Source organism: Lipotes vexillifer, unplaced genomic scaffold (assembly GCF_000442215.2).
Source record: "Lipotes vexillifer unplaced genomic scaffold, Lipotes_vexillifer_v1.1 scaffold371, whole genome shotgun sequence".
NCBI classification, from domain to species: domain Eukaryota; kingdom Metazoa; phylum Chordata; class Mammalia; order Artiodactyla; family Lipotidae; genus Lipotes; species Lipotes vexillifer.
The window spans coordinates 3,270,576-3,280,189 of NW_006786304.1; the positions used below are offsets into that span (position 1 = coordinate 3,270,576).

The 9,614-nt window shown below is 54.6% G+C and overlaps 2 protein-coding genes across 3 annotated transcripts in view; both read right to left on the bottom strand.

Annotated features, from left to right (window-relative positions):
- Positions 1–1,313: 1,313 nt before the first annotated feature.
- Positions 1,314–4,350, bottom strand: RABAC1 (Rab acceptor 1). Its single transcript, XM_007458591.1, has 5 exons — positions 4,203–4,350; positions 3,697–3,909; positions 3,285–3,382; positions 1,642–1,743; positions 1,314–1,559 (listed from the first exon to the last, which is right to left on the bottom strand). Exons 1-5 carry the CDS (start codon positions 4,256–4,258, stop codon positions 1,471–1,473), a joined length of 558 nt encoding a protein of 185 aa, XP_007458653.1. The 5' UTR covers positions 4,259–4,350; the 3' UTR covers positions 1,314–1,470.
- A 4,409-nt stretch (positions 4,351–8,759) lies between these two features.
- Positions 8,760–9,614, bottom strand: part of ATP1A3 (ATPase Na+/K+ transporting subunit alpha 3) — an 18,237-nt gene continuing 17,382 nt past the window's right edge. Inside the window, exons 21-22 of one of the 2 annotated variants that reach the window (XM_007458592.1) lie at positions 9,468–9,559; positions 8,760–9,145 (exon numbers count right to left, since the gene is read on the bottom strand). In XM_007458592.1, coding sequence (XP_007458654.1) covers positions 9,117–9,145; positions 9,468–9,559 — 121 coding nt within the window. In that variant the 3' untranslated portion in view covers positions 8,760–9,116. The remainder of the gene's footprint in view (positions 9,146–9,467; positions 9,560–9,614) is intronic. The other variant, XM_007458593.1, reaches the window with a different exon arrangement.

The following is a 9,614-nucleotide window of genomic DNA, read 5'->3' on the forward strand; positions in this document are numbered from 1 at the left end:
GTGCACTTCTCTTTTGTCAGCGGTCCCACGCAGCAGCCTTCACGTTACAATGAAAAGCAAATTGTGTCACTCTCACCTCACTCAGGAAAACCAAAGCCCCCCCCTCCCCCATCTGCTCCAGCCATACCGGCCTCCTCACTGTTCCTCAAACCTCCGGGCACAGTGCTCTCTCTGGGCCTTTGCACCTGCTGCTTCCTCTGTGCAGAACATTCTTCCTCCAAAAGATCTGCGGCGGCTCCCTCACTCAAGTTAAGTCTTCATTCAACATCATCTCAGGGAGGTCTTCTTTAAACTGTAACTCATCTCCAGAACGTTCTCTATGAGGAAGAGTTAACAGAGTAGGCCCAAGACTGCTGTCCTTAGAGAGGCCCGCTTGCGTAGTGGCCCTTGGCTGGTATCTGGGAACCTGGGTTTCAGCACGGTTCTCACCACTCCCTGAAAGAGTGGCTCTCGTGTCTAAACTGTTTGTGCAAACGATGTTGTTTATTCTGAACAACTGCTTTCCTTTTGGGTACTAAGTCTCTGATGAGCTTCCCCAAAGACAACATTTCACTGCTGGGGATATGACACTCAATCCAGGTGACTCCACTGGGAGAGGACTCTGGGCAGCTTGTGCCTGGTTTCCTCTGGATTTCGCCCCATGTGCCTTTTTCCTTTGCTGATTTTGCTCCATAGTCTTTCATGACAATAAATCACATCTGGGGACTTCCCTGGTGGTGCAGTGGTTAAGACTCTGTCTGCCAATGCAGGGGACAGGGGTTCGCTCCCTGGTCCGAGAAGATCCCACATGCTGCAGAGCAACTAAGCCCATGAGCCACAACTACTGAGCCCGCGTGCCTAGAGCCTGTGCTCCACAACAAGAGAAGCCACCGCAATGAGAAGCCCGCATACTGCAACGAAGAGTAGCCCCCGCTCTCCACAACTAGAGAAAGCCCGTGCACAGCAACGAAGACTCAATGTGGCCAAAAATAAATAAATTAAAAATAAAATAAAATAAAGCCCCAGTAAGTGGCAATTCATTAGCTTAAAAAAAAAAAATCACATCTGTGAGTACAACTTAGATACTGAGTCCTGAGCCCTCCTAGCAAATCACGGAATATGGGGGTGGTCTCGGGGGCCCCTGCATACTCTTTTCTCCTCCTTAGAACTTGTCATCACTGGCCGTCCTATCATAGCTGTTATCCATCTTGTTTACTGTCCACCACCGTCCTCCCATCATGCCCGTGGCCCACTCGCTCCCCACCTTCTTGGCCTCTGCAGGATCCCAGCATCACCCGGCACAGACCCCCAGAAGACCCTGGGAGAATATTAGCTGAACAACTGTTAACAGTTTTATTTCCAAAGTTGGAGTCCTTCCCTGGGCTTGTAATGGGAAGGGTGCCTTTGGCCAGACCTGCAGAGCAGAGCAGGACGGGGTTGAACGGGGACAGGGGAGCTGGCCTGGGAGACTGGCAGGTCCTTGAAGCCGCCTCACACAGGTTCCATTTGCAGCTCCACGCCGTCCACGGCCTCCACCTGATGGAAGGCGGCGTGGGAGCCGATGACCACGAGGGTGGCTCCTGCAGGAAAACGGGCAGTTCAGGGCCTGGCTGCCTCACCTGGCCCCCACTGCCCACAGTGCTACCCAGACCCTGTACTCACCCAGGACCCAGAAGACGGCGGAGCCTGCGCCAGCCAGCCAGAAGAAGGGAAAGGAGACGGTCCCAGCCAGAGCATACTGATGGGCTGGGCTCACCTCTCGGCCTGGGGGCAGACGGCATTGGGGCAGCTGTTCTGATACTTGTGCCCTCTCCCAGAGTAACCCCTGATACCCGCCCCCCACCACCACCAATCTGGTGTCACAAGACACCAGATTGTCCAGGAGCCTCAGGATCTAAACTCCTAGTGCCAAGGCCCTCCAAGTCCATGGGCCCCACCCATGTCTCCAATGTCCCCACCCACTGTCCGTGGGAATACAAGGGGCCTTCCTCAGCCCCCTCGCCACCCTCCAACCCCACTTCTACTAGGAAGCTCCCAGCATCCCTTTCCCCAGACTATGGCTCTCCTGCTCCAACCTGCACTCCCGTAGACCTAGAGTCTCCAACTGGTGGCCCAAGGGCCAAGTCTGACCCGTGGATGTATCATTTTTTTATTTTTTTATTTTTTGTGGTACGCGGGCCTCTCACTGTTGTGGCCTCTCCCATTGCGGAGCACAGACTCCGGACGTGCAGGCTCAGCAGCCATGGCTCACGGGCCCAGCCGCTCCACGGCACGTGGGATCTTCCCAGACCAGGGCACGAACCCTTGTCCCCTGCATCGGCAGGCGGACTCTCAACCACTGCGCCACCAGGGAAGCCCCGGCCGTGGATGTATCTTTTGAGTCTGCATATTATTCCACAAGAATTTGATTTGATTTGTGGCTGACCGAGAAACTGTGCGGCATGCGGGATCTTAGTTCCCTGACGAGGGATGGAACCTGGGCCCCCTGCATTGGAAGCTTGGAGTCTTAACTACTGGATCACCAGGGAAGTCCCTGGATGATTTCACAAAACAATACAGTCAGTCCTCTGTATCCTCGGATGGAAACCCGTGGATCATTGTTCTTCGTCATTTTTTACAAGGGATGGCAGCAGTGGCTGAAGCCACATCATGTCTATGCCCCGGGCGCTCCCTCTATGCCCTGGGCTTGCCCGACATGCCCCTCCACCCAGCCCACCTTTGTCATGTACAAAACTGGCCGGCTTCTGAAGGATTCTGTCTTAGCTCTACCTGTTTGTCGGATCCCAATTCCCCCTTATCCCCCCTCCAAACCTTGAGCTTCCCCTACTTGGGGACTCAGGCCCCTCTTTCTTCTCAGTGGTGCTTGGTGCCAGTCTGGGACCACATGAGCCACAGGCCTCAGCTTCCCTCTCTGAGAAGTTCCAAGATTTTTCCACTTCCACCCCAGGAAGCAGGAAAGGGGAGCACAGCTATAGGCCAGTGTAAGGTCGCCACCTGGTGTCCAATGTGGGTACCTACAGCTGATGCCTTTGGCAGGAGGTAAGGGAGGAGGGAGAGGGAAGGTTTAAGGGACAGGAGCAGGTGGAGGTGGGTTCTGGGATATCTTCTGGGCTTGGGGAATAGCAATTTTGGTGGCTGAGAGTGGGTGGAAGCATCCGGTGTGTCTGAGACTTTAAGGGATTGAGTTTGGGGGATCTAGTGTAGATCTAGGCTTGGGCAGACTTGGGTTCACAAGGACTTAGGTTTGGAGTCAAAGGCCTGCATTCCAAGAGACCAGGATTTGAGGAGGGCAGGGGATTTCTCACCCATCAGCACAAACTTGGACTGCAACGTGCGCAGATAGAGGATGTAACAGGCGCCAAAGAAGACAGCCAGAGCCACCAGCAGCATGGGGGATGTCGCCCTGGAAGAGGGCAGGGAGGCATGCGTCAGGCAGCTGGGACTGGGCCCGACACGGAGGCCCTGACCTTCTACACTGGCGGATGACAGGCTACGTCCTTGGGGCCGGGGAAGTCTAGGTCACATTTGGTCACACTGAATCCTGGCCAGGCTGATGCGGGAGTAGGGACCTGGCCCTTCGGTCAAAAGGTCCGGCAGAACTACCCAATGGGGACGGGGCCTGGCCAGTGAGAGGAGGGGCCGAATGCTGAGGGCGGGGCCGGCCAGTGCGGGCCGGGCAGCCTGGTGGGCGCGGGGCCGGGCCGGAGAGGCACTCACACACAGTACAGGATGAGGCCCAGGAACACGAACACATAGTTGCTCTGGTAGTACTCCACGTTGCGTACGAGGCGCTGGCACAGCTCGCCCACGTTGCGGGGCCGCGAGAAGCGCCGCTGGTCCACGAAGGGGCCCCAGGGCCGGATGGTCGCACGGCGCCGCTCCAGCCACTCACGGCCCGCGCCGGATGGAATCAGTTTCGGCAGCAGGGTCCTGGTGGGTGCGGGGCCAGGTCAGCAATAGACCGGGATGGAACCCGGACCCTTGAGCAAGAAGAGGACCGAGGGGGGTCCGGACTCCGGGGTTCTGGGGAAGATATGGTCCCAGACTCCTGGATCCCCGGGGAGAAAGGGGCTGAGGACCCAGACTCCAGAGTCCTCGAAGAGGACACCAAGGGCCCAGACTCATGTGTCTGGAGGCCAGGATTCCTAGGACCCCAGGGAGGAAGGGGCGGGGGACCAGGACTCCCGGGTCTCGGTCAGGGGAGCTAGATCCAGCTTGCTCACGTGGCGCTCAGCCCTTCCACCTCGGCATCCTTCTGCTGGTCCTTCTCGGCCGCCATGTCTGTGCTATGAGGGGAAGAACCGCTGTAACGAAGCCAGGGCCCTGCACACTCCGCGGGACCCGTCCGAGCCTGGCCTCACCCAGCCGAGCGGGAGCGGACGTGTCGCGGGCCTGGAGCCTCTGGGGGCGGCAGTTTTGCCGTCGAGCATTGTGGGAGTTGTAGTCCCGATGAGGTCGGAGAGAGTGGGCGCCATGATGGTGGTATGGCTCGCGAAACACCTTGGGAGATGTAGTCGCGTAAAGGGACGCCTCTGGGCATTGTGGGAGTTGTAGTTTCAGAAGCAGGACGCGTGGAGTCGGGAAAGGTGGGTTGTCAGGAGTCAGGGCGTTATGCGAGCTCTCAAGTCAGAAGCCGGAGCTCTAAAGGCAGAAAACGTGTACTCCCCCGTGCAGGGTACGATGGAGACCGTGTAGAGCTGTCATTCTGACTCTAGAAGGTATAAAAGAAAACACTTGCTAAAACACGCAGATGTTCTGACTCAGCAGATCTAGGGTGAGACCATTCATTTGCATTTCTAACAAGTTTCTAGGTGATGTTGATGCTTCTGGTCCTTGGCCCACATTTTGAATAGCGAGACTGTAGAGAATTTGTGGGAATCTATTTCTTCCTTCTTCAAGAGGCTAGTGATGGGGCCATGGTTGCTGGAGCGGGGGGCATCTAAGGTAGGGGGCAAAGCTCCCCCCACAACCCTTGGGCTCCCAAGGATGAATGGGTTAGGGTTAGGGACCTAGGGATGCCCCTGCTTTGGATAGGACGGAGGGAAGTGGGGGAAAGGAAAGGATTGAGATTTTTTTTCATTTTATCATTTTATTTTCTTCTAGTTTTATCGAAGGGGTGAGAATTTTTAAAAGACGGAGTTGTTATAACGAAAAGAGCTGGGATCCTGGGGTCAGAGGTCAAAATTCAGGCGATGTTGACCTCATCACCTCCCTGAACCTTGGTGTCCTCAACTGGACAGTGAAGAACCTGGGGTACTGTTACCAAGCCCAAGCTCGCTCTGCTCGCCGCAGGACAGGCCAATAAATCAGGAGAAGAGGTGTTGAGGCAAGGAATAGCGACTTTATTCGGAAAGCCTGCAGACTGAGAAGATGGCAGACTAATATCTCAAAAAGACCATCTGACTGGGGTCTGGATGCCAGTTTCTTTTATAGAACAGAGAAGGGGAGGAGGTGAGGAAGTGAAGTAAAAAGGCCATAAGTCTTGCAAATATCTCCTGGCATGGCCAGGAGTGGATGTGTTAATTTCTTCTTTCTTGCAGCCATTCACAGGTGGACAGGGTCAGGATGTTTCCCTGAACAAAGGCACTTTGGTTTAACATTCAAGCAGAGGGGCAGGGTTCCCGAGGCAGGCCATTATGTATAGACAGTATCCTTTTAGTGAACAAAAGCAAATGAGAAGCAAAGGTTAAAGTAAAAGAAACAGATCCAACCTGTAGTCCGATTTTGTTCGTCCCTGTAATTGTACCACACTCATGGGGTTGAGATGGGGTTGAATGGTCCATGTAAAGTGCTTGAAAGAGTCTTGATATTTTATAACTGCTCAATAAATCGTAGTCCATGTTATTGCCACTTCAGTATCATGACTGTTATGATTATTTCTAGAGTTCAGTCTTCTCAAACTTAGCAGTAACTTACTAGGGGCTGCTGGCCCCTTGGATGTCCCAAAGAGTGGCTGGCATCTGAGACATGGACCTTTCTTTCCCCTAGCTCTCACAGCCATAGTTCTCTCAGTCTTTGCCCTGCCCCTGAGTGAGTTGTGAGAAAGAAGGGTGCACCAGCATGCCTCAAGAAATGTGTGTGGAAGTATTGGGAAGCCTGGGCTCCCTTACACAGACTGAGGACCTCATTTTCCAAGGTTGGGTGGAGCTGAAGGAGAATACTCACCTGGGAGATCCAGGTGACTCTTAACTCCAACTCTGTCTTCCAAGGATCACATTCCTTTTGGGTTTGGGCTTTGAGGCCTGCTGGAGGGCATCCCCACAAGGTGGGGAAGATGACCCTCTTGAAGGGGCTGGTGTAGCAATAGGAGGGAGGCCACCTGTGTGCACGTGGCAAGGGGGTCCCAAGCTGAAACCGAATGAGCCATACGTTGAACATCAGGTTGGCTAGTTACCGTTCACTTCCTCTTTGTCAGCCCCAGGCTTTTAGTAGAAGCTTGTTCAGGTATCCCACTTGGGTCGAGCTGGGCTTCAGGAAATCAAGGGGGGTGCTGTGAGTCCACAGTTAGCCCAGAGCATTAATGGGGTAGCAGCACCTGAGTTCAAAGTGATGGGAGCAGCAGGGGTAACCAGAAGAGCCCCCAAGAGGAAGATGAATCTTGGGGAGCAGAGAGTTGGAAGCAGAGGTCCAGCTGCCTTCTTCCAGGGCCGACCTGGGGAAATTGGGGTTTGACTTTCGTTATGAGGGCTTTGGGGTTTTCTCATAGGAACACGAATAAAAGTGATTTCACTCATAACCCGCCAGTACGTGCTCTGAGCAGAAGACATAACAGGCAAAGTCCTGGAGGTGTCAAAAGGCATGGGCCATGGATGGTGGAGTCCAGAGGCAAGGACACTGTTGGAGAGGAACCCTCTGAGGGGGCAGGACGGGAACTTTGAATCAGGGGATTCTGAGGGGCCTTGGCGTAGGGGCAATGTGGGGGAGGAGCCCCTTGAAACAGAGATTGTGGGAGAAGGGGCCCTAAGACGGAGATACTGTGAGAGATGGGAAGATCCATGAGACAGGGGGATGAGGGGAGATTGGGGGAGAAGGGACCTATGGCAAGTGGGCCCTGAATTAGGGGGATGGTGGGAGATAAGGGGGTGCCTGAAAAGATTATGAGAGATGGGCCCTGGCCCTGTGGTCCCTCCACCTGAGGCCTCCTTCCTGCCTCTTGGACCCCTGGAGGAAGTGGAGCTGGGAGGGTAGGAGGATATTAGCACAGACAATCAGAAACCTGGGTTATTTTTCTGCTGTGTGACCTCAAGGAAGTCCCTGCCCTCTCTGGGCCTCAGATTGCCCACCTGTCTATGGGAGTTTCTTACCCTGCACCTGATGAATAGTTTCTCTGGCCTCCCCAGGAGAGGTCCAGGCTCACGTAACCCCTACCGGACTGGGCTCTGCCCTGGGCATCACAGGCGTTTCTGGCACACATGGCCGCTGCCTTCTGACTGCCTTGCCCCTCAGATTCAGGCACTCCTCCTCAGCGTTGTCTTGTGCAGTGGGCATGTGCACACACTCACACTCATGTGGACTCTCAGCATCCCGACCACCCAGACACCTGTGCTGGGAGGCAGGTAGGCCCGGGACCAGCCCCAGGCCTTCCTCTCACTCCAATCTCTGGGCTGTGTTAGAAAGGCTGCCTTGAGGGAAGTGGTAGAGCTGCCCAACCAGAAGGGCTAAAATTCAAAAGACTGACAATAGCAAGTGTTGACGTGGATGTGGAGCAACTGTAACTTTGATACACTGTTGGAATGCAGATGACACAAGAGCTTTGGAAAGGGTGTGGCTATTTCTATTAAAGATAAACACTGTCTATCCCCCAATCAGCAATTCCATTCCTAGGCATGTACCCAACAGAGATGCACACATGTGTCATCAGAGGATATTACTAGAATGTTCCTCTTCCTAGAGGCTTCCAAAGTGGAAACAGCAAATGTCCATCAACAAGAAAATGGATCAACAAATCGTGTAATGGTCACACAGTGGAAAACTCCACAGCAATGAAAAAGAGCAGCCTACTGATACATGGAACACTGTGGATGACTCTCATAGACGTGGTGTGGAGGACAGGAAGCCAGACACATGAGACAGCATGCTGTAAGACTGCATTTCTACAAAGTCCAAGAACTGGTACAACTAAACGATGGTGACAGAAAGCAGGTCAGCAGTTACCTCTGGAGGGGGGCTGACTGGAAAAGGGGCACGAGAGAACTTTATGGCTAGTGGCTACATGGAAGTAATTTTTTAAATCGTTGAGCTGTGCCCTTGAGACTTGTGCACGTCACTGTATGAAAGTTTATCTCAACAAAAAGAGAGAGAAGAGCATAGTGACTTAGAGCTTGCACAGCCTAGGTTCAAATCCCAGATTTGTCACCTCTCAGCTGTGTGACCTTGGGCAGGTCACTTTTCCTCTCCGTGCCTTGTGAGGATTGAGTGAGCTAATACACACAGAGTGCTTAGAAGAGGGCAGAGCACAGGGTGGGAGTTCAATGAACCATTAGCATCATCGCCTCCCCGGGTACCTCTCCAATATGAGAGGATCCAGAGTCTGATTCCCTTCCTCTCCCCTGCTCTGATCCCATGATCCCATCTCCTGGCGAATTCAAGGTGCTCTCACTCTAACCCTTGTGGGGCTACAACTCCATGATTTGATGACTTTGAGATTCCATGACTCCCAAGCTCATGCCAGGCTAAATTCCTGGGGTTCTATGAATCACCCAGCCACGGGTGCCAGCACAGGGAACACCGTCCTGCCCACACCCCGGGTCCACAAAGCAAGCAAGACACACACACGCGGCTTCTCTGTCCCCACTGATATATTTGATAATTGTCCAGAACCAGAGACGGCGTCAGCCAGGGGTTGAGGGGGAGTAAAAAAAGAGCCCAGGGAGGGGGCTGGGTGGCAGGGTTGAGGAGACGGAGAGGAACAGACACACACAAAAGAGAGGAGAGAGGCAGGGGGCGGGGCGGGGCAGGGGCGGGGAGAGAAGCCAGCCAGAGGGGGAAGAGGGGGAGGGAGGCGGGAGATAACTTGAGGGGGCGGGGCCAAGGGGAGAGAGGGCCCCTCCCCCCAGAATACAAAATGAGGGGGACCGGAGTGGGCTGTCCTGGGCTTGAGGGGCAGGGAAGAGACGGGCGATGTGGTGGGGTTGAGGTCAGTAGTAGGTTTCCTTCTCCACCCAACCTGGAGAGACAACGGAGGAAAGAAACAGAGAAGAGAGGGAGACGGGCACGGAGAGAAGCACAAGCAGAGACAGACAGACAGACAGCGGCACAGAAAGAAACCAAAAGGGATAGAGACACGGGGAAAGACACAGAAAGGAGGAGGCCCAGAGAGCCAGGAAGAGAAGAGTTGCAAAGAGGGTGGAGAGACGACGCAGGAGGGAGGGGTTGGGGGGAAACAGAGAGTGAGGTTAGTATCAGTCACACAGCGCTCTCTCGCCTCCCCTTCCAGCTGCCCCGTCCCGTCCCCGCAGCCTCCCCCCTGTACCCAGTTAGCCCCTCACCCCCGGGGTTCCTGCGCAGGATGAGTTTGCGGATTTCGTCATAGACGAAGATGAGAAAACTGTAGGGGAAGGCACAGAACCACCAGCTGGGCCTGCGGAGACGGAAGAGAGCAGGAGGGCGTCAGTGTGGGGCGGAGACCGGGGCGG